This window comes from Clytia hemisphaerica, unplaced genomic scaffold (assembly GCF_902728285.1).
Source record: "Clytia hemisphaerica strain Z4C2 unplaced genomic scaffold, Clytia hemisphaerica genome assembly, whole genome shotgun sequence".
NCBI classification, from domain to species: Eukaryota; Metazoa; Cnidaria; class Hydrozoa; order Leptothecata; family Clytiidae; genus Clytia; species Clytia hemisphaerica.
In genome coordinates, this window is record NW_027103829.1 from 867,579 (window position 1) to 892,563 (window position 24,985).

At 34.1% G+C, this 24,985-nt stretch overlaps 2 protein-coding genes across 2 annotated transcripts in view; one reads left to right on the top strand and one right to left on the bottom strand.

The window, feature by feature from the left end:
- LOC136806809 (integrator complex subunit 8-like) overlaps window positions 1-5,895 on the top strand; it is a 49,410-nt gene extending 43,515 nt beyond the window's left edge. The window contains exons 27-32 of the mRNA XM_067063389.1: window positions 497-600; window positions 729-779; window positions 1,265-1,338; window positions 2,464-2,528; window positions 4,324-4,367; window positions 5,390-5,895. Of these exons, the coding sequence (XP_066919490.1) occupies window positions 497-600; window positions 729-779; window positions 1,265-1,338; window positions 2,464-2,528; window positions 4,324-4,367; window positions 5,390-5,509 (458 nt within the window). The 3' untranslated portion in view covers window positions 5,510-5,895. The remainder of the gene's footprint in view (window positions 1-496; window positions 601-728; window positions 780-1,264; window positions 1,339-2,463; window positions 2,529-4,323; window positions 4,368-5,389) is intronic.
- LOC136806810 (uncharacterized) lies at window positions 5,846-24,181 on the bottom strand. Its single transcript, XM_067063391.1, has 6 exons — window positions 23,740-24,181; window positions 20,003-20,132; window positions 19,452-19,496; window positions 18,780-18,899; window positions 6,834-7,065; window positions 5,846-6,603 (listed from the first exon to the last, which is right to left on the bottom strand). The coding sequence occupies exons 1-6, from the start codon at window positions 24,118-24,120 to the stop codon at window positions 6,342-6,344; spliced, it is 1,170 nt and encodes a 389-aa protein (XP_066919492.1). The 5' UTR covers window positions 24,121-24,181; the 3' UTR covers window positions 5,846-6,341.
- Between the last annotated feature and the right edge of the window lie 804 nt (window positions 24,182-24,985).

Here is a 24,985-nt window from a genome sequence, read left to right on the forward strand (position 1 = left end):
CTTAAAATCTGCTTAAAATCAGTATTAGTTCACTCCCATTCATACTTTCTACCTTCATGTTTGGGGCAAGCTTGGATTTTGCTGAACCCTGACCAAAGTGGTCTTGAATCTTTCAATTCCTTGATTTTGGGCTTCACCCTTTTAACTCAGCGATACTTGCTCTGCACTGCAAATTAGCAGTTTAGCATTAACTTTGCCTCACTCAACCATCAACAAAGCTTCATCAGCAAAATATGATAAAGGGGGATAAGGGGGGGGGTCTTGACCCCTCTAAAAAGGTATTTTTTGTAGATTTTTTCTAGTGGCTTGTCTTTATAGAGGTTGATGTCTTTATAAGTTACGTAACTTCGCCACTATGGAAGCAAAATTTCGATTTGCGTAAAAGGATCGCCTCTACATATTCGAACGTTTCCTTCCATCCATGAAAAAAAACAACAACATGAAAAACCTATTTAGTATAAAAAACTAAAACTGAAAGAATTTACTTTGTGTTCAGTGGCTGGAGATTATTGTGAAGCCATGAAATGTTATTTGGAACTGGGCTCGATTACCTCATCGTTTTTCAGTCGACCTGTCGATGGAAAAGTTTGGGATGACAAGGTAAATTTCACTTTAATGTTTCCCGTATAAAGTATTTTCTATTTTAGTCGTTTCTACTTAGAAACATTTATTCAACCTTTAGCACTGAAATAATATCACTTGTAATACATTTACTATCATCTCTATAGATTTATCGAAGCATGATCAAATGCTGCAAAAAAGAAAAGGCTTTTTCACAGGTATGTTTTGTCTACAGATAACAGTGCTCGCATTCAAATTTATCCATCATTTGGGAAAGTAGAAGTCCTTTTACAGAGCTTATAAACACCAATTTTACCTACTGGTTGATTGAATTTTCCAAGTAAGCTAGCTGACCTTAGAAGTATGTCTCATAACAATTTTCTCTAAAGAGAGATTTTATGGTATTTAATGAGCCCCCCCCCCCAGCCGACCTTCAATCACGCATTTTTCTTCTCCAAATGCATGCATTCACGCAATGTTTTTCGCGATTCGTGCAATATTTTTTTATTTTCACGCATTCACGCAAGTGAAAAAGTCCATTCATGCATTCACGTAAACCGCTGGTAGAGCCCTTTTAATAACATTGATAAGGCACCCTCTATTGAAAAACAGTAGCACTTCAAACCACAGTTAGTATTAGAAGCTACTGTTGGTTAGAGGATGTTGGCACTCGCATTATAAGTAATTCATGTTGTTATCATAGGCAATGGTTTTAAGTCAATTCGTGGAACCAGTGGATTATGACAACGCCTTTGATGCTATACGTCAACGGACAACGTAAGTTGTTTTGATTCGCCTCGAATGATTTCTTCTCAAATTGTTAATGAAATAATCACCAAGCTATCAAAAATACACACGAATCTGATTTGTCGAGAAGGACTTCAAGGAGTGAAATTGATCGTCAATTCAGAATGTGTACCCACTGATCTTTTTATATATTCTGGACCAAGTTTCTCTATCCCGTCCAAGCTAAATCTTCGATCGGAGTTTTTTGTTGAAAATTACCCTAATGGTAGAACTACTCAATAGCGGTGTAAATGCTTCGAGACCTACTTTTCATCGAATACTTTAGATGATGCAGCCACTGACCTTTATATACCCTGGACAAAGCTTCTCAATCCCAGCCAAGCAAAATCTTTGATCGGAGCTTTTTGAAAATTGGTACCCTAATGTCGGCACTACTCGATAGCGGTGTAAATGCATCGAGAGCGCTAGGTCTACTTTTCCTCAAATTCTTTTGTTGATGTAGCGGCGTTAGACGTTAATTTTTAACATTGCAATGGCTTCTCCTTGGGTACCAATTCTAAAAAAACTCCAATCAAAGATGGCAGATATTGTTTGGTCCAGGGTTATATAGAGGTCAGTAGATGCAGCGCCGTTTGACGTTAAGTTTTAACACTGCAACGGCTTCTTAATGGGTACCACTTTCTGATCATAGATGGTGGATATAGGTCGGTCCAGGGATATACAAAGGTTGGTGTGTGTATCCCTCCGATGTTTCGTCACTTAAAAACAGCTAATTAGTCTCAAGTGATGAATCGTCCTCAGGACTCCGACAAATTACGATTTTCTACTTGTTACTCGGTGATAAATTGTTAAAATTGTAGTCTAATTTCACTAACAGTGTCCTCGTCGTGTCGGTAGAGATGTAGAGATAGTTTCTTTTATTCTCTAACAACATAATTGTTTAGTATAGATTTTTACCGGGTGGTTGGTCTCTCGAATAAAACTAGGTTAGCCTAAACCACTGGTCTTCCCGTAAATCAGATAAAGATATGCATGTCTGTATGAATTGTTAATTTGTATCAGACTCAAGAACAGTAGATCTTTTAACAAGTAACAAGTAACAAAATCTTAGGCTACAGGGGTGTGTTGTATGAAAGTATTCTACTTTATTTTCAGTGATGACGCTACAGATTGTTTTTACGATTGTTTGTGGGATGTCAACATTCTTGAATATCTTATCTGTATCTTTTTCATTGTCACACTGTGTTTTTTTGCCAAAGCAAAAGGTTATCTATCTACCCTTTTAAGGAGGGTTGATTGACTGAAGCTTTTGGAATCAGCCCGCAGTTTTGATCTGCAAAATTGAGGATGGTAAAAGTGCTCAGTCAGTCAGTCAGTATCATGTCATAAAATTTTCGCGAAACAGGCCTTTAGTAAAACTTTTTTGTCTTTCGCGATTTTTGATTAATGAAATATTTTGTTTGAATTAATTTCGGGAATCGTGAGGATAGGGTAAAAATTTTCCCTTCTTTTCCTAATGAAGTTGATACATGGTGAAAGTATTTGTTTTGACGATTGTTAAAGCCAGTATGAGTCTGTTTGCTCATTCTGCAAAAACATTCCACAGCTCCATTATAAAACGCAGACAATTCATTCAAATTCTTATTCGACACTTTGTAGTGTCATTAAAATGGTTATATTAAAGTGAAGACATTGAAGTGTTGAGTCGAACAAATAAGTTACGTCACGCGCTATCTTTTGTTTTGATGATTGGTTGAATAACTGCAATTTTTATGCAAGCTCAGCGTTTTTGAAGCAGCGATTTAGACCTCGGAAAACATAATGTCAATCTAGCTTTAAAGTTACTTGCTATAAACACTACAGGAAAAAAGAGTACTTGAACATTTTTGAAAAGTGACTTTGAAAGAAAAAAGAAAATTTCGCGAATTTGACGTACTTAGTCATCCATAGTTTTTTCTGATTTTTTGCAGAAAGATGCGTATTCGCAATGCTCAAAACAATGCCGAGTTCGATTTTTTGAGAAAAATTTTTTTCCGGCCGAAAATGCTGGAAATATACCAGAAATTACCGTTTTGCAGATTTTAATTGGACTTTAACTTACTTTAATCGTAGAAATTTTAGCGAGACAAATTTTAGCGTATATCAGCGAGTCAGGAAAATCTTGATTTTTTTTCGATTTATTTTAGCGAATCACGATTTCAAAAACTTTCGCGTGGATAAATTTTAGCGAATACTCGTGTATTACACTATTGATTGAATTCGTTTTCTAGCATTTCTTTGCACTAAAACCCTTCCTATTGATAAAAATGTATCAAGGCAATATATCCAGAAATTTCGTGCGGATAAACTTTAGCGATCTGTCGATTCGGCGTGTTTTAGCGAGATTTATTTTAGCGAAAATAGGGAAGACTCGCTAAAACGCTAAAATTATTCTCGCTAAAATTTCTACGATTAAAGTAATAATTCTTTGTTTTTTTTCACACAAAAACATTATTAATAACAATGCCCACCATCAAGCATGATTCGATTATCAATAAAACTGATTTTTGCAACCGGGACTTTCCATTTCTTTTTTCTCTGCTCCCCTCCCCTCTCCCCCATCAACAATCAATGATGAAATTTAATGCGTTATGCATTTTTGCGAAACGCTATGTTTTCTGACTGATTATTTTCATTTTTCTCTTTATTGCTATCTAACTTTCATTATCAGGTAGGTCCATTCAGCATGTAGCTTGTTTTACGCGAAGATCGCGAAAATTTCTGACATTAAAGTAGACAAATCAAAAACTCTATCCCGTCACAGAAAAATAGAGATACATTAATAACTAATAACAGAATGTTAGTTCAAGTTTCGTTATTTTTATTTTTCGTTAATTTGATATTTTAATTTTATTTTAGGCGCATAATAAATGTACAAGTTTGAATCTACCTATATTCATATATTTTTGTTTTTTCTGACAATAATTCGGCTACTGAAAACTGCTCACTTTTTCTTAACATTTTCTTCCCATAAAGATACTCACGAAAAACGTGGTGAAATCGACAAACGAAAACTAGCGGTAAGTCATCGTATTCTTATTAATTCTTGGATAATTTATGAACAGAGAGAACCGTTTCATACTAAAGGGGCGAGATTTAGATTTGAAGAGTTTATGGCCCCGGGGGGGGGGGGGGGGGGTACTAGGGTAAAATGGGTTACGGGAATGCGCCTGGTCAGGGTACCTTTTTTAGCCTCCACGAGTCCCAGGTAGGGTCGCAAAAACACCAAAATAGGAAAATCAGTCCCTCGTAGGGTGCCTTTTTTGGAAAATTTTGGGGACAAGTCGAAAATTTGAGAAAATTTGAGAAAATTTTGGAATTTCAGTCCCATTCAGGGTCACTTTTTTCGCAGTTTTTCGGCAAAATTTTTGAAAAAACGAGCCCCACGTATGATCCATTTTTCGAACCTCAGCGGAGCACCCCCGTTGGTCGGCAAGGGTAGTACACCCCCGGGTTGTTATGGGAATGCTCCTCAATAAAACTGTAAACGGGTTGCAAAGAAATTTTTGTCAGGGGGTTTGCAAAGCATTTGTAAATTATTTTTCTGAATGGGTGACACTTTTATACTTTAATTTATTTTCCTTTTATGATGTGAACATATACTTGGGCGTACAAACTTTCGCGAACAGAAACTTTCGTGATTTTCGCGAATCTTGGCCTTTTTCGCGAAATTAAATGTCTTTGAAGATTCTTAACAGGGCAATTCGCGAAAGTTCGCGACAGACTTCTCAGTGATTTCCAAAAAAAAAAACAGTGGGATCTCTCGCGGACCTTTCACGTTGTAAAGAGCTCAGAATTTTAGCTCCGCAATTTTAAAGTGGAATGTCCTGATACAGACTCGTCAGTTGACAAAACTACTTGGGGAATCACGTTTTCTCATTTATAAGAACAGGTACCTTAACATCTCAAACTATCTGTTTATCTCTTTAAGTTAATGGAACCGAAGGTTTTTATCAAAAGGTTTAGAGACAGAACCCTTATAAAGTGATGGGTCAAGGCATTACTCCAGACAATATTATATTTTTATTTATTTCTCACCCAGGTTCAAATTATTGGACAACCGGAACTGAATACTAAATGTAATACGGAAACCCTCCAACAAGCACAATGTATACGGAAAACACGTTTCCTACGGTCGTTGACACGTGATTACTGGAGATGAAGAGTGTGCATACGTTTGGTTTGTTTGAAGCAACCAATGGAAGGTGCAAACCGTTAAGAATGGAGGTATTCGCCGTAAACATTATCCCAAGGCGGTGTTCTTTGATTAAAGGGCTTTCATCATTTTGTATGACCACGCCCTAAATGCGTAACCAAAGGCTTGATTTTATCTTGAAGACAAGCCACCCTTAAATGGCAAGGCGTTGAACAAATCATTGAAATGGACAATAAAAACACACAATGACGCTATATAGCAACTTGTTTGTGCAGTTGATGATTCGAAATCTATTGCTGGGGTGTGTCTGGGGTGTGTCGATGCAATAATTACATGATTTTTAATTCTTAAATAAATTGATAAAATTGATAAAGACATACAATAAGCTTTTAGATATCATTAGAAATAACTTTGTGCAGTACTTATCAAGAGATTAATGAGATCTTTGATTTTTGAGATAATATATCTTGAGAATACCATGCTATATATTGTTTGGTCTTTACATAATTTGGAGATGTCATTTCAGAAGCAAGAAAAAGCTAGTATTTGTAAAGAAGGGCTAGATAAATGCATTATTTTGTAGCAGGGCTGGCTAAGGACTTAAAGTTTTACATAGTGTCCCCGTTTCATATCAGACACATGTTCCATATCAGGACAGTGTCTGCCCATTGTCATATTGTGCTGATATAAGCAAAAAATGTTTTTATTTTTATCTTGCTCCACATTCGTGTCAATACAATGTGAAATGAATTAAAATTGATGAGTAATCAAACGATATCACTCTTATTTAAAAATCTATTAGTGATCCCTTTTGGTGTTTCAGATTTCTTCGGGTGCTCTATGAAAACTCTCGAATATCAAAACTGATATCAGGATCTAGGATAGGTTTACTGGGACCGAAACATGCCCAATGGTCACCGTGAAATGAATAGGTTTCCCCATTCGTCCGGTTATAAATACGATCATAGAGCCGGTCATCAGAGTTAATGTACGGTGAGGAAAATCTACCATCAACATGTTCTGTACAATCAAAGTCGTCGCTCCCCCAACCATACCATTGACACGCAGCTGGCCTTTCGTCCGACATGAATGTGAAATATCTAAAAGAATAATGATTTACTCTTAATAGAATTAAATTATATTAAATTAAATTATAATTAAATCATAAAATTTATAATCCCCCGCCGCTTATTAAATTGTGTGGGAATAGAGTGGAGCCTGCTCAATAACTCGAACACACACGGGAAATTAAAATTTGTCTGAGTTATGGAGAGTTCTAGATGAAGATTTGTTTATATAAAAGTTTGATAAATTTGATTGTGATACTAACTTTTGATAATTGTGTCGACTAAAAATGAAATCTGAATATATAGATCCGTTGAAACATCCAAATCGATACTTGGTAAACCTGATTAATTTATAATATTGTTCAATTGCTTTGCGCCCCATTTTGAAATTATTGTCTGGAAATTCCAGTCCGTCATACAACTCCGGGATTTCCGTGATGACAGGAATACCGGCTTCTGTCAGTTTTGAAGTTTGTGCCATATACATTTGATCACCTAAAGTAAATGTAGGATCATTTGGAATTTAATGGAATTTAGGAGCTACTTTAATGGGATTAATTTTCGAGGGTATTAAATTTTGCAGTTGAGCTCAACCGACTTAATTTGGCGGATGGCACTTATTGGGTGACAGTATTTTCACGAATTTGTGCCTTTTACTGTCAAATCATGCATTTTGGTTGTTGAAATACACATTGTTAAGGCTTGGGGACATGAGAAGTTTTAGTCGCGTTGGTGCAATGCAACATGCTCCATCCCACCAACACAAAAAAAGTGCGTGTCCCATGGTTACTTTTATTTTTTCATGGGACAGAAAGGGAGGGGAATACCCAAAAGACACGATGATTTGTCCCAGGGACAAAAGAGAGAGACACACAAATGTAACCTGAGATCAGATTGTGAATGTTATCTTCACACCACGCTGAAGCTCTAAAGGGATGTGTGAAAACAAACAATCTGACGAATATGCAATCTCGAAATCGTAAGGATCGCGCTCGTCTAAAAGGGCTGGGAATGACAACAAAGTTGCGCGATTGTGTTTATGAATAGGGCGCCGTATCAGTTTTTATTTTTCCGGCGCACAACAAGATTCTTGTTGTAGACTTTTCTGCGGGAGGACTATTTTCTTCAGATGTATAATTTTCAAGCGCCTTTAGAGGTTTCCCGTGCGCGTAAGAAAATGAACATTATGTAAGAAAATTATGAACATCTGTTATCAGGTTACACAAATGTTATTCAAATTCCTGTCGATTTCCCTTTTATTTGTAGAAAGAAAAATGGGGTGGAGACACGAGAAAGCGTTGCATTGCACCAACGCGAAAAAAAAACTTGTCCCCAAGCTTTTAGTGCCTTTTTGATGCCAGTAAACATTCAAAAAATATTTATTTGATATTTTATGAGTTTTGTTTAGTTATTTTCAAATTCGTACCTCAAACAAAAATAACATATTTATTTCAACACCAATCGTATATTTTATAAAACATCCTATAAACATTTTACAAATAGATAAGCATAACGTAGATCTAGTGATAAGCTGTAAAGAACACTGTGAAAGTATGCCTTAATTAAACATAAATAACCTGATAACAGATGTTCATAATTTTCTTACGCGCACGGTAAACCTCTAAAGGCACTTGAAAATTATACATCTGAGGAAAATAGTCCTCCCGCGGAAAATTCTACAACAAGAATCTTGTTGTGCGCCGGAAAAATAGAAACTAATACGGCGCCCTATTCATAAACACAATCGCGCAACTTTGTTGTCATTCCCAGTCCTTTTAGACGAACGCGGTCCTTACGATTTCGAGATTGCATATTCGTCAGATTGTTTGTTTTCACACATCCCTTTAGAGCTTCAGCGTGGTGTGCAGAAAACATTCACAATCTGATCTCAGGTTATACATAAACGGTTCAGTAGCTAATGTGAAGTTTCTAAAAAATTCATTGGTTTTAAAACGATTTTGATTTCCCAAAGGAATTAAGGTTCAAAAACGTTCACAAAAGCTGTTCTATAGAGACAAGTACCTTACTGTAGTTAATTTCTGGTCTGTTCCTGTATTTAAGGAACTCGCAAGGAACCTTTATCTGAAGAACTCTTTGATCCCTAAGGATGTCTTTGTTCTGTGTTGTTTTTCATAAAGGAATAAACTGTTCAATAAGGAATGGTTTAAACTCCAATTTCAAAATTGTGTTTCAATTGTTCCTTTGTTCCTTTATAGGATGAATTATTTGTTCTTTTCGTGTTGACAGATAATTTGTTCTCTTACAAAGGAATAAGATGTATACTTTCGCTAAGGAGCAAATTTGTTCTTTCTTCAATTTTATAACAAGGAACAATTTGTACACAAATGTATTTTGAATAATAGAATATTGAGTTCCTTATTAACTTTCTATTGCGGGAACGAAGTAATGACTAATGTCAAGTTTTTATATTCCCTTGACGTTTGATTTTCCTCTCCCTATTGGAGAACAAGTTTGCTAACGGTGGGAATATATTGGTCGTTTAGCTTACGGGGATCAATTGAACGATTATATTCTTTATTTCGAACAAATAAAAAGTAAAATGAAACCCCCTGTAAAGATTTGACAGGAAAAACATAAAAGGCTCTTCTCAAATCAGGTCATTCATAATGCGTCGCCCAAGGCGACTCCAGGTCAACTGGAAGAGCTTAGTGGGAGCTGCACATGGTAAAAGAACGCTAAAACTCCGACCAAACCAGCGGGACCTTTACACGTGTCCTATAAAGCTATGTTTACATGGTGACTTCAAAAGTTGCAGAGGGTTGAGAAAGCATATCAACACTAAACATCCTTGGTACTATTACTTTGACGAGCAGCCTGAAGTTAAACGTGAGGACATGACTGACTTTCCTGTTGCACCAAAGAGAGCATCTACTGCCGGTAAGCCGTCTTTTTCATTGGATGAAGGAATTGGAAGAGACTTTTTAACTTGGCTTGGAACATCTTGTGGAGGTGGAAAAAGCAATAAGGAGGCTAGACAGATTGGCAAACGAGCTATGAAATATTTTATGCATGCCATGGGTAACAATGAAAATGACATTGACCTAACTAACGAATTTGTTGACTGTTGTTTGTCATCTGCTTCAATTTTCATATCGTTTCTAAAAGTGATAGAAGAAGAATGGAAAGTTGGTCCCTCCGGTGCTGTAAACTACGTAAAGTGTATTACAGATTTCATTGATTTTCGAAAAGCAAATGGAGTTTCTGACAATACTCTTCGTTGCTTCACAGTTGTGGAAGTTTATCTCAGGCGAGCAAATGAAAACCTTCGAAAGAAAAAAGAACTTAGACTGTAATCGAAACCTCGACTTGGAAACCCTTATCGCCAGAAACAGCTGGGCAACGTTGGAGGAAATGGAAGTGGTCATACCTTTCCACATGAAACAGTTCAAAAAGATAATTGAAAAGTGTTCTGAAAGCCACGAAGCAAGATTTCTAACGAAAGGTGAATTGGTCTTCTGTATTCGATTCATCACAACTTTGCTTTTCCTCCGAGTTAAATGCTCAAGACCTATGACGTACCAGTTTCTCACGGTTGAAATGGTTAACAAAGCAAGAAATAATGGTGGATTTGTCGATCAAAGAGAGTTCAAAACAGCATCAAGGTATGATTATGGTTCTAAAGAATTTGTATTAGATTAAGACAAAGTCTACTTTTTCTGCTTGATATCCTAATTTTAAGAAACGATGATTTTTGATCTAATAAATGATACCATACATTTTATATCACTTACTGTATCTTTAAATCAAAGTTTAATTCTCATTTAAATCATATCTATCATATGATAATTATTATTTTGTTATGATATTTAAACTGTTTTATTAATAGTATAATATAATAACAATGCATGTTTATTGTTTTAAGGTATATCTTCGACACTTTGATATTATCAGACGATACGATAGAGATTATTGATTTGTACTTAGAGTACATCCGACCTCGTCTCAATCCACAATGCGACTTCCTTCTACTCTCAACAAATGGAACTCAATTTCAATCCTTGACTTCAGCTATGACGATCCTCGTTCATGAAGCCATTGGCAAGCACATCAATCCAACTCGTTATAGGCAAAGTCGTCGAAACGGAAAGCAGCGAAAGGCTTAACTTGGAAGAGCAACATTATATCACCGAAGATCAAAAGCACAGCTCTACTGTAGCTAAAATACACTACAAGAAGACTCAATCGAGGATCGTTGCAGTAGAGGGACGTAAATGTATGGAAAAGATGACAAAGGACGCAAGGTCTGACGGCAACAAAAACCTTGTTGAAATGTTTAATAATATATCTTGTTCTTTCGATAACGACGTATTGAGTCATAGTCGACGCATAATAGAAGGTATGAAACCTAACGCTCAAAATTCGATTTCGAGTGCTTCTTGCTCATCAAGCCATATGGAAGTTGATACCGATCCATACCAACCAGTGAGTGAATCACTAAACGAATCGACAGATATGGTCATCACAGAAACTTTTCCTACTAATAACACTCCAGCCGTGGCTGATGTACAGGAAGTCAGCATCTTAAATATACCAAATGACAATATTGTTATCAAAAAGGAGGCTGCTCGACAACAAACTAACAGAAAACAACCTAAAAATGTGAAATTCACTAGTGCAGAAGATCATTGTTTAAAGCAGGGCATCGAAAAATACGGTCGTAAATCATGGGCTATAATTTTGAAAGACCCTAACTTAAAGTTTCATGAAACTAGAACTAGAGATTCTTTGAGGGTTAGAGCTGATAGTGCTTGCTTTAGAAAGCTTTTTAATGATAATAAATAATTGTAAATATTATATCAAACGTGATAAAATGTATTATGATATTTCATTCATTTCTATTCAATTTTACTTTTATCTTGAGCAGCTTTCTAAATAATCTTGTTTCAATTTTTAAGATAACTGAAAAATGTCAAAAAATAAAATCAACAATTACACGGGACCTAAAAGACTTTCTTACGAATTCAAATTGATGTCATCTTCTGAAGAATCTGAGGAGTTTGATTTTGAGGCTTTCAATTCTGGTCAACCTCCAAAGAGAACAAAGAAACAAACAAACTAAACCAACTTTGAAGCGCTCCAAGAGGGAAGGCATGCGCATGCTATCTGGAGATGAGAGCAAATCTGAATCTTCCCAAACAGAACAATTTCAAGAAAAGCTGAGAGTTGAAAGTCCTAAAAATAGCAAAATTAAAAAGAAAGAGGAAAGCAAAAACTTGATCAGTATCAAAGATGATAAAATAATAGACACATTTATCAAAAATTTCAAGGCATGATATGATGAGAATTCTTTGTCGAGTTTATCTATATGCCTTTGCATTTGAGAAATTTGGGTTTGTATTGTATTAATACCTAACAACTAAATATTTATATTCAAAAATATGTTGTAGAGAAAATTTACTTAGTTCATTAGCTTGTGGAATATATATATAATACCAATTACGATAAGAAGCTTTACAATTTCAAGAAATGTGAATGTCAATTTTATTCAAGTCTAGGTTTCTACTAATTAATATCAAGATTAAAAATGTGGGATATCAACATTCCTGTTACAGGTTTTAGTCAATGTGTTACATCTTGATACACTTTGATACTACCTAATACACCTTGTTACAGGTTTTCATATGAAGTTTTCATATGAAGTTCGAATATAGTCTTGTTACAATCGATGATAAGATGATGATTTTGATGACTCGGCAAAAGTTTTTTATTACAAATCAGGCAATTCTTATTACAGCTTTGTACCCCTTTTTCATTCTTCTACACCTTATTACAGATCGAAGATAAGATGACGATTTTTGATGACTCAGGAAAATTTTCTTATTACAAATCAGGCAATTTTTATTACAGCCTTTGTACCTCTTTTTCATTCTTCTACACCTTATTACACATCTGAGATAAGATGACGATTTTTGATGACTCAGCAAAAATTTCTTATTACAAATCAGGCAATTCTTATTACAGCTTAATACCCCTTTTTCATTCTTCTACACCTTATTACACATCTGAGATAAGATGACGATTTTTGATGACTCAGCAAAAATTTCTTATTACAAATCAGGCAATTCTTATTACAGCTTAGTACCCCTTTTTCATTCTTCTACACCTTATTACAGATCGAAAATAAGATGACAATTTTTAATGACTCAGCAAAAATTTCTTATTACAAATCAGGCAATTCTTATTACAGCTTTGTACCCCTTCTTCATTCTTCTACACCTTATTACAGATCTGAGATAAGATGATGATTTTTGATGACTCAGCAAATATTTCTTATTACAAATCAGGCAATTCTTATTACAGCTTTGTACCCCTTCTTCATTCTTCTACACCTTATTACAGATCTGAGATAAGATGATGATTTTTGATGACTCAGCAAATATTTCTTATTACAAATCAGGCAATTCTTATTACAGCTTTGTACCCCTTCTTCATTCTTCTACACCTTATTACAGATCTGAGATAAGATGATGATTTTTGATGACTCAGCAAATATTTCTTATTACAAATCAGGCAATTCTTATTACAGCTTTGTACCCCTTCTTCATTCTTCTACACCTTATTACAGATCTGAGATAAGATGATGATTTTTGATGATTCAGCAAAAATTTCTTATTACAAATCAGGCAATTCTTATTACAGCTTTGTACCCCTTTTTCATTCTTCTACACCTTATTACACATCTGAGATAAGATGACGATTTTTGATGACTCAGCAAAAATTTCTTATTACAAATCAGGCAATTCTTATTACAGCTTTGTACCCCTTCTTCATTCTTCTACACCTTATTACACATCTGAGATAAGATGATGATTTTTGATGATTCAGCAAAAATTTCTTATTACAAATCAGGCGATTCTTATTACAGCTTTGTACCCCTTCTTCATTCTTCTACACCTTATTACAGATCTGAGATAAGATGATGATTTTTGATGACTCAGCAAAAATTTCTTATTACAAATCAGGCAATTCTTATTACAGCTTTGTACCCCTTTTTCATTCTTCTACACCTTATTACACATCTGAGATAAGATGATGATTTTTGATGACTCAGCAAAAATTTCTTATTACAAATCAGGCAATTCTTATTACAGCTTTGTACCCCTTCTTCATTCTTCTACACCTTATTACAGATCTGAGATAAGATGATGATTTTTGATGATTCAGCAAAAATTTCTTATTACAAATCAGGCAATTCTTATTACAGCTTTGTACCCCTTTTTCATTCTTCTACACCTTATTACACATCTGAGATAAGATGACGATTTGTTGATGACTCAGCAAAAATTTCTTATTACAAATCAGGCAATTCTTATTACAGCTTTGTACCCCTTCTTCATTCTTCTACACCTTATTACAGATCTGAGATAAGATGACGATTTTTGATGACTCAGCAAAAATTTCTTATTACAAATCAGGCAATTCTTATTACAGCTTTGTACCCCTTCTTCATTCTTCTACACCTTATTACAGATCTGAGATAAGATGATGATTTTTGATGATTCAGCAAAAATTTCTTATTACAAATCAGGCAATTCTTATTACAGCTTTGTACCCCTTCTTCATTCTTCTACACCTTATTACAGATCTGAGATAAGATGATGATTTTTGATGATTCAGCAAAAATTTCTTATTACAAATCAGGCAATTCTTATTACAGCTTTGTACCCCTTTTTCATTCTTCTACACCTTATTACACATCTGAGATAAGATGACGATTTTTGATGACTCAGCAAATATTTCTTATTACAAATCAGGCAATTCTTATTACAGCTTTGTACCCCTTCTTCATTCTTCTACACCTTATTACAGATCTGAGATAAGATGATGATTTTTGATGATTCAGCAAAAATTTCTTATTACAAATCAGGCAATTCTTATTACAGCTTTGTACCCCTTTTTCATTCTTCTACACCTTATTACACATCTGAGATAAGATGACGATTTGTGATGACTCAGCAAAAATTTCTTATTACAAATCAGGCAATTCTTATTACAGCTTTGTACCCCTTCTTCATTCTTCTACACCTTATTACAGATCTGAGATAAGATGATGATTTTTGATGATTCAGCAAAAATTTCTTATTACAAATCAGGCAATTCTTATTACAGCTTTGTACCCCTTTTCATTCTTCTACACCTTATTACACATCTGAGATAAGATGACGATTTGTGATGACTCAGCAAAAATTTCTTATTACAAATCAGGCAATTCTTATTACAGCTTTGTACCCCTTCTTCATTCTTCTACACCTTATTACACATCTGAGATAAGATGACGATTTTTGATGACTCAGTAAAAAATTCTTATTACAAATCAGGCGATTCTTATTACAGCTTTGTACCCCTTCTTCATTCTTCTACACCTTATTACACATCTGAGATAAGATGACGATTTGTGATGACTCAGCAAAAATTTCTTATTACAAATCAGGCAATTCTTATTACAGCTTTGTACCCCTTCTTCATTCTTCTACACCTTATTACACATCTGAGATAAAATGAGGATTTTTCATGACTCAGCAAAAATTTCTTATTACAAATCAGGCGATTTCTTATTACTTGTACCCCTTCATTCTTCTACACCTTATTACACATCTGTGATAAGATGACGATTTTTGATGACTCAGCAAAAATTTCTTATTACAAATCAGGCAATTCTTATTACAGCTTAGTACCCCTTTTTCATTCTTCTACACCTTATTACACATCTGAGATAAGATGACGATTTTTGATGACTCAGCAAAAATTTCTTATTACAAATCAGGCGATTCTTATTACAGCTTTGTACCCCTTCTTCATTCTTCTACACCTTATTACAGATCGAAGATAAGATGACGATTTTTGATGACTCAGCAAAAATTTCTTATTACAAATCAGGCGATTCTTATTACAGCTTTGTACCCCTTCTTCATTCTTCTACACCTTATTACACATCTGAGATAAGATGACGATTTTTGATGACTCAGCAAAAATTTCTTATTACAAATCAGGCGATTCTTATTACAGCTTTGTACCCCTTCTTCATTCTTCTACACCTTATTACAGATCGAAGATAAGATGACGATTTTTGATGACTCAACAAAAATTTCTTATTACAAATCAGGCAATTCTTATTACAGCTTTGTACCCCTTTTTCATTCTTCTGCACCTTATTACAGATCGAAGATAAGATGATGATTTTTGATGATTCAGCATTCGAAAGAATTCAAGAATAGTTGTAATAAGCCGTAGAAGCTTAAATAAAATGTCAAAACTTGTAATAAAATTGCCTCCACATGTAATAAGAAATTTTGCTGATTCAGCATTCGAAAGATTTCAAAAATAGTTGTAATAAGCTGTAGAAGGGTGTTTATAATGTCAAAACTTGTAGTAAAAGTGCTTCCATATGTAATAAGAAATTATGCTGATTCAGCATTCGAAAGATTTCAACAATAGTTGTAATAAGCTGTAGAAGGGTGATTAAAATGTCAAAACTTGTAATAAAATTGCCTCCACATGTAATAAGAAATTATGCTGATTCAGCATTCGAAAGATTTCTAAAATAGTTGTAATAAGCCGTATAAGGGTGATTAAAATGTCAAAACTTGTAGTAAAAATGCTTCCATATGTAATAAGAAATTTTGCTGATTCAGCATTCGAAAGATTTCAAGAATACTTGTAATAAGCTGTAGAAGGGTGATTAAAATGTCAAAACTTGTAGTAAAAATGCCTCCGCATGTAATAAGAAATTTTGCTGATTCAGCATTCGAAAGAATTCAAGAATAGTTGTAATAAGCCGTAGAAGCTTAAATAAAATGTCAAAACTTGTAATAAAATTGCCTCCACATGTAATAAGAAATTTTGCTGATTCAGCATTCGAAAGATTTCAAAAATAGTTGTAATAAGCTGTAGAAGGGTGATTATAATGTCAAAACTTGTAGTAAAAGTGCTTCCATATGTAATAAGAAATTATGCTGATTCAGCATTCGAAAGATTTCAACAATAGTTGTAATAAGCTGTAGAAGGGTGATTAAAATGTCAAAACTTGTAATAAAATTGCCTCCACATGTAATAAGAAATTATGCTGATTCAGCATTCGAAAGATTTCAAAAATAGTTGTAATAAGCTGTAGAAGGGTGATTAAAATGTCAAAACTTGTAATAAAATTGCCTCCACATGTAATAAGAAATTATGCTGATTCAGCATTCGAAAGATTTCTAAAATAGTTGTAATAAGCCGTATAAGGGTGATTAAAATGTCAAAACTTGTAGTAAAAATGCTTCCATATGTAATAAGAAATTTTGCTGATTCAGCATTCGAAAGATTTCAAGAATACTTGTAATAAGCTATAGAAGGGTGATTAAAATGTCACAACTTGTAGTAAAAGTGCCTCCACATGTAATAAGAAATTATGCTGATTCAGCATTCTAAAGATTTCTAAAATAGTTGTAATAAGCTGTAGAAGGGTGATTATAATGTCAAAATTTGTAGTAAAAATGCCTCCGCATGTAATAAGAAATTTTGCTGATTCAGCATTCGAAAGATTTCAAAAATAGTTGTAATAAGCTGTAGAAGGGTGATTAAAATGTTAAAACTTGTAGTAAAAGTGCCTCCACATGTAATAAGAAATTATGCTCACTCATCATTCTAAAGATTTCAAAGATAGTTGTAGAAATGAAGTCTTTTTAACGTCCATCTAACGTTCATAACATTAATGCAACATTAGAGTTGTAATAAGCCGTAGAAGGGTGATTAAAATGTTAAAACTTGTAATAAAATTGCCTCCACATGTAATAAGAAATTATGCTGATTCAGCATTCGAAAGATTTCTAAAATAGTTGTAATAAGCTGTAGAAGGGTGATTAAAATGTCAAAACTTGTAGTAAAAGTGCTTCCATATGTAATAAGAAATTATGCTGATTCAGCATTCGAAAGATTTCAACAACAGTTGTAATAAGCTGTAGAAGGGTGATTAAAATGTCAAAACTTGTAGTAAAAATGCCTCCACATGTAATAACAAATTTTGCTGATTCAGCATTAGAAAGATTTCTAAAATAGTAGTAATAAGCTGTAGAAGGGTGATTAAAACGTCAAAACTTGTAGTAAAAATGCGTTCGCATGTAATAAGAAATTATGCTGACACGGCATTCGAAAGACATCGAATGTCCATAACATTAATGCAACATTAGACTTGTAATAAGCCGTAGAAGCTTGACTTAAATGTCAAAACTTGTAGTAAAAATGCCTCCACATGTAATAAGAAATTATGCTGACTCGGCCTTCGAAAGATATCGAATGTCCATAACATTAATGCAACATTAGACTTGTAATAAGCCGTAGAAGCTTGAATTAAATGTCAAAACTTGTAGTAAAAATGCCTCCACATGTAATAAGAAATTATGCTGATTCAGCATTTGAAAGATTTCAAAGATAGATACCTCTTCCGTTCTATCGATTTGCGTGCTAATCGCGCAGGGAATAGAAAACAATCAAATGGCTTACTGGAACTAATTTTCACGGGAATTATTTTAGTGTTTTTCGCGGTTTTTCGTCAAAATAACGAAAATTTTAGCCCGCGAAAAATTTTGAGAGCTAAAAACCGCGAAAATTAATTCCTGCGAAATTAAATTTTTCCCAACTTTATCGAAAAATTTGAAAAATCCCTAGGAAAAAGAACGAAATTTGTCCGAAAAAGGACAAAACCGCGAAAATTAAAACATGCGAAATGCAATTTTTCAGATATTTTTTTTCGACCGCGAAAATTAGTTCCCACGAAAATTAGTTCCAAGATAATTGAAGGTTGAAACGTAGAATTCCCATGAGGTCTTTTCATTGCCATATTCTCTTGAGTATTGAAATAAATTTATGAATATTTCGCGGATTGATAATATCTTTCTAAATTTCCTATGGGACCTAATTTCCGCGAAAACCGCGAAATTTAATCCCCACGGAAGTTTAAGGTTCGTGCTTTTTCTCAACGGTGTTAGCCAGGCTTTATGAAGCTTCTTTCTTTGACAAAATAAGGTTGAAACGTCACAAGATCCAAGACGGAAGATGGACAAATTAATGTAAAACTTTGACAGGTTCACGCAAAAAGTCGTAAAGTCTAAAGTTAAAATGTATACACCTGCACAGTTAACTTTGTAGTAAAGACTAAAATGTATACACCTGCACAGTTAATTTTGTAGTGAAATCTTAAATGTACATACCTGCACAGTTGACTTTGACTCTTCTCGAATCACGCCACGGGTGAATCCATTCTCTCGCTGCAGTACTGCCATAATTTTTTTTTATTTGTGTACATGATGCTTTTTTTCCTGACCAAATGTCTAGTAAAAGAAATCGATTTGAAATGCGATGAGATGGAAACTTGCCAAAACGAAAAACATTTCAGCAAATATTTTGGGTGAAAAATCGTTCGAATTGTTTGGAAGAGTCTGACTAGGGGGCGGGCTTTCAATTTACCATTGCAATCGTAGCAAAATCGATTAAAGCGTTGCGTAATACGGAAATTAATACACCTTTTTACGGTTAGCTGCTTCGTATAAAAAGTCACCAAAATTTCGAGTAAACAAACCATCTCATTGGCTAAAAGTAAAAACATAAACAAAAAAATGTCCAGAGTAAGGGCACAGAATTCAGAAAGCACATTTTCCTCGTACATTTTTTTATTTATGTTTTTGCCTTTAGCCAATCAGTTTGTTTACTCGAAATTTTGGTGACTTTTTATACGAAACGGCTAACCGGAAAAAGGTGTATTGTTAAACTTTCTGTGAATATCGGGTCTGTTTACAGCACAGACGAGTGAGAAACTTTTAAAGGTCGAATTTCTTCTTCAGTTTCTTTGTATTGGAGTGGATAAGATTTGGAAAGCCATTTACCTGGATCTGTTTGGTCTTTACTTAAAATACTTGAAGTGTCTTCTCCTGAGAATACAAGGGTTCAGTTATAAAATAGTTTCATTTGGACTATTTGGGTCCTGTCTACTATGTTAACCCTAGATAAATATCGTACTTACCTATAACAATCCAAAAGTTTCCTTAAAAATCACTTTTTATTTATTCAAAAAACGTTTTCCTATTTTTAAATTCGATGAAAGAAATAAGATTCTGCAACTGCTTTATTATTTCTATGTTTACAGTGACCCATAGAGTATGTCAAAATGGAAAAATCAGCTAAAATTGCTTCTTGCACGGCCACTTTCTGTTTTGTTTACTTGTTTTTTGTTTTTTTTGTGCAAATTTACATGAGTTCAAAGCAAAAGCTACGCAAAAATCTAATTCGAAATCCGTGTATTGTTTAAAAAGTCATTTAAGATATTTATAATTTCTTCTTTTTGCAAAAAAATATAAAAAATAAAATGATTGAAATTGGTTGATCCTTACCACAAAAAATATAAAAAATAAAATGATTGAAATTGGTTGATTCTTACCAGGCAAGGTTTCATTGCAGTGTTTTCCAGTGAAAGGAGGTAAACAGTAATCACAAAAATACGTTTCATTGTGAAAGTTTGCTCGACAAAAACTGCCGTGTTTGCACAATGATGAATCGTCGCATGGATTCTAAGATTAGAAGGAAGTTAATGTTAATGATTTGCTTGACAGTTAACTTACCTTAAGGAAACTAATTTTCGTGGTCAAAAAAAAAACCGCAATGGCGGGAATTAATTTTCGCGGTTTAGGTTTTGCCATATTTTGGACACATTTCTTTTATTTTTTCCTAGGGATGTTTCAAATTTTCTGTAAATGATACATGAGTACCTTAAAGGAAGAAATTTTGGCGGGAATTTAATTTGGCGGATGGCCAAAAAAGTTTTTTCAGAGGGAATTTAATTTGGCGGATGGACGAAAAAACTAAATTTGGCGGGAATTAGCCTCCGTCTCAGAACGCGGTCAGAAAATTTTGCGGATAATTTCACAGCGAAAATGCATCCAGTGAAATGTGAGTAATGTATCATGATTCAAGTCGACTGACATAATTATACACATAATACATGTTACAAGTTCTGCCTACGGATTCTCAAGCTCGGCTATAATAAAACTATTACATGTTAGTAGCAGACCCGACTGACCAATGTTATGTAGCAGGTTGAAACATGAGTTTCTGCTGGAAAGATGCAGTTTGTTTTCAAGTTAAATCTTCAAAATAAAACAAACTGTGTGGGTTTCTTTACTTCCAAACAACCTACCAATAGTTTTGGAACACTCCATAATAAAGGAAGATGGCTCTTCTTGTGGATTGGCTTTCTGATAGCCCATATAAACACGATGTGACATGAAAGTGAAGAGACATGATTTGTTGGTTTTTGTTTGATTTGTTGACTCATATATCTCATGGCAAATGGGATAGCAAATGACTTTTCATGTATTTCTTGGCTCTACATATGATACCTCTAACTTTGAACACCTCCAAAATGTTGAAAAAAGCATTTTACGAGATAAGTTTCAATTATAATTTTCATGCTGTCATGGAAATTTTTAATCGACAGATTTGGCTTTGCGTCAGTTTTGTTTGGTTGATGTTTGGTATCGTGATCATTAAAAGCAATGAAATACCACACAGTCACTCTACACATGATGCCTCCAGCCATGATTGGTATCAGAATGTTGGAAAAAAAACATTTTACGAGAAATTGTTGATAGAAATTATATTGACTTATTTTTACAATTTTGGCGGTGTGAGTTTAGTTGGTTGATAATGTTTACACTGTGGGATGGTTTTCAAAAAACTGTTATATTGATTGTTGTTTGTTGGAATTGATTACCAAAAAAAAGAGAACCTTTTTTTGATAAATACTTTATTTTTTTTCATGAATCGAAAAAACCGTGTGGATAGTATGTCTTGTAGTAATACCAATGCAGTGTCTGTTTTCAAATTTTGAAAGCTCTATACCTACTGAATTGAAGCTCTGACTAGCTCTGTTTTTAAAGCTTTGAGCCATGTTTTTTTCTTTGTTGCTATTAAAGATAGATTTTTAAATTGTCGTAATGTAAATTTATGGTAAAGTTTTAGTTTTTGAGTTTAGTTCATCAGTAGTACATACAGTAGTATTTTTTCAGTAATCCTTTCTTGTAAATATAGTAACATTTAACCAGACTCATTGCCCTCATTATATTCGAATTTATATTTTTTTAGGACTGATAAGTACATATTTTTAAACACCAAAACAAAGCAAACAACATGCCAGTTCTTTCTGGACAAATACATATGTATATACTTTATTGTGTGCTTTGAGTTCTATTCTAATCAACCCTCTCAACTGCTGATTTTTCAACTATCATTTAGGAGTATAGAATGGGCTTCCATAGTACCATTTTCTCTAAGTATTTTGTGCAAATTTTCAACAAAGTAGACTTCTTGACTGTCCTTGTCCATTATGTTAAAGTTGTTCTGATGGAGGACATTGCTATTTTTGGTAGCCTTTACATATCAATAAGGAGCTTTGGTGTAAATGTTTTTTCTGATGAAATCATACAAATCTGAAAACTATTAGGCCTTTATGACTTTCTAGAACAATAATCTTGCTCCAATCTTGAGAAACACTGGGAAAATAGGTTAGCATTCCCTGCCATAATTTCACAGATTTCCTCTGCTTTCTGCTTGAAAACGCTGTCGCATAGCCGAAAACGAAAGTGAAACTGTGAAAACGTCCGCAAATTCAGGCCCAGTCCTCTTCCGAGACGGAGGCTAATTTAATTTGGCGGTCGCTTAAAAATTTAACCTTAAGATGGCGTCAAAACAGCGAAAAAATAGCAAAAACACCTTAAAAGAGATCATATTTTCAAAATGTTTAATTTGGCGGGAATTTAATTTGGCGGATGGTGGAAAAAAGAAATTTTGGCGGGAACTTAATTTGGCGGATTTCAGTCAAATCCGCCAAATCCGCCAAATTTTCTTCCCGCCAAAATTTCTTCCTTTAAGGTAACTCACTAAATGATTAACTAACTAAAATTGTATAACTGTTATATTGGGGCGAATCGCCGAGATGGTTTTAAACTTTACTTTGTGTCCCAAACCGGACAAAAAAAAAGAGAAAAGAGTTTATATTATAAAAATCCCAAAGTTATGCCAATTTTTACGACTTAAGGCTCGTTTCCATTCACCTATCGGGCAGTGCGCTGCGACCAGAATTCTAAATATAAAAGTGGTCGCAACGCACTAGCGACCAGTGATTGATTTCCATTCATCTTGAGATTTAAAAGAAGTGCTCGAAATATTCAAAAGACTTCATCACAATCTGTATACATTTTTAAATTTTTTACATGTTTACTCTCTTCTGATTGGCTAAAACTATTTGATCACTGTATGAGCTCGCACGCCCGCTTTTGGAAGTTGAAATTTTTCAGCTACCAAAATTGCACACCAGCGCTCGAAAGAGCTCTAACTTTGTGTACAAATATTTACATTTTCTGACGTCATTGAGCTATTTAAGGAAATTTTGGTCGCAGCGCACTGCCCGCTAGGTGAATGGAAACCCAGCTTTAGATATTTGAATTAGTATTTGAAATCCTAGTTCATTACTTTGGTATTTGATTATCGTTTAATTGGAAAAAAACTATTCCCAACCGTTTGTAATAATTCCAAATTATACAAAAATTAAAAGTTTGTGCCGCTTTTTAAAGAAATAAAATGTAGAAAACTTTGTCGTGTCAAAGTGAATTTTAAATGACAAGGTGGAGTTACTCTAAGGTCCCTAATAGCAGGCTGGTTCGAAAATAGAATAACCAGGGGGAGAGCTTTAACCGGGGGAGTTACAAATTTTACCTCTGAGCTCCCCCCCCCCAAAAAAAAGACACAAAAAAACAAGGTAACTAATTACCTTATCGGGGAAAATTTTCGTCGGGGAAAAAATATTCGTCACTTGCTGGTAGTTGGTAAACGCATTAAGGTTGGGGAAAATTTTCGTCACTTGGCCAAAATTTCGTCACTTTTCCCCGACGAAGTTTTCCCCGATAAGGACCAAAACTAGATTATGTAGAGCACCAGTTTTTGATGGCTGAAAATATTTTCAAAAATAAATAACCGGGTTGGGACGTTTAGTTTTTTTTGGTATTTTGAGCCTTGCTTGTTGTTCTCATAAAATTGTTGTCAAATAAAAGAAGAAGAGAAAGTCTTCTTGCCTTGTCTAATACACGAAATGTTTTACATCAAGATGCTGCTGATGTTTACCTTTCTTATGTACAAAGTATGATGAGTGCCTCCAGCCACACAAAAAAATTCATCATTTCGACACGTTTTGTCGTAGAGAGAGCATACTTTGTAATTCCCTGTGTTGTGAAGAACCATTACACAGCCAGGTGTATCGTTGCAACTATCAAGGCATTCATTCACACTCAAGTCTTCAATAATAGATTTTATGGCAGGAAATACAGCCTGAAATTTTGCTTGTCTCGTAAATCTCCCATATTTGATGTTAATGTAATGATATTGATCCAATTTACCATCAACTAATTTTGCGATGGATTTATTGACTGGTTTTGACCAGCTCACTAATGATGAGCAATATGCTTTATCGATGAGCAAGAGAAGGGCAAAAAATAACCAAAACATTATTAAAGCTCTGAAAATTTTGACCCGTTGTAGGGATTTTCAAAAAAACTCTTTAAATGTCAAATTCTAAATGTAACGATAGTTTTTCTTGATTTCTTTTTTTCAATAATTGTTAAATTATTTACAAGTTTTTTTTTTGAATTTCCAAAATTTGTGAAGCCTTCTGATGTTTTTAAATTTTTTAGTTCTAAAACCCTGAAAATGTTTTAAACATGTTCTTATTTTCACCATTTTGTGAGCATTTTTGTTCATTTTCCTAAGAAAGAAATCGGGCGTTTTCGAGTCCGCAAAGCCTTGAAATGTTCTTAACTTGTTCTTAGTATTTTGGCCATATAAGCCTTATGTTCTTAAATAATTGTTCTTATGAAAAAACGTGTAATGCAGAAAATATTGAATAACAATTCTAATTGATCATCAGAGATACACTTTCCGTTGTTTCCCATCCAGAACGCGCTGCGTCATAAATGTTAAAATTCAGTTTGTCAATCAATCAACATTTTTTCTTACTTAGGCGAGACCAATCTAATTTGTTGTTTTACGGACAGATCGTTAGAAAAATATGGGTCGGTCGGTCGGCAAAATAAGAATAAATTTTTCATTTATCAGGGTTGGTAAGGTACCGAGAAAATTTTCCAAAAAGTATCTAAATCAAAAATTCACTTTGTTTTTTATCTTCGATGAAGATCATAATAAAATTTTAGTGTATGGAATGCTTTTTATGATTTTTCAATTTCTTGAATTAATTTTCAGCTTTATTCAAGTTTAATTCTTACAAAAAACTAGTGTGTAAAATTATATTGTAGTGGAAATTCGATATTATTATTTTTTTGATGATTTTAGCAAAAATAGGGTCGGTCTGGCCCGC

Bases quoted from the DNA above. Each gene is read 5' to 3' on its own strand.
- LOC136806810 (XM_067063391.1), bottom strand. From the start codon at position 24,120: ATGTTTTGGTTATTTTTTGCCCTTCTCTTGCTCATCGATAAAGCATAT. The intron at 19,497-20,002 runs GTAAGAATCAAC...TTGTATTCTCAG, and splicing joins CTGCAATGAAACCTTGCCTG to GAGAAGACACTTCAAGTATT. The intron at 7,066-18,779 runs GTATGTACATTT...CATTTACTTTAG, and splicing joins AGTCAAAGTCAACTGTGCAG to GTGATCAAATGTATATGGCA.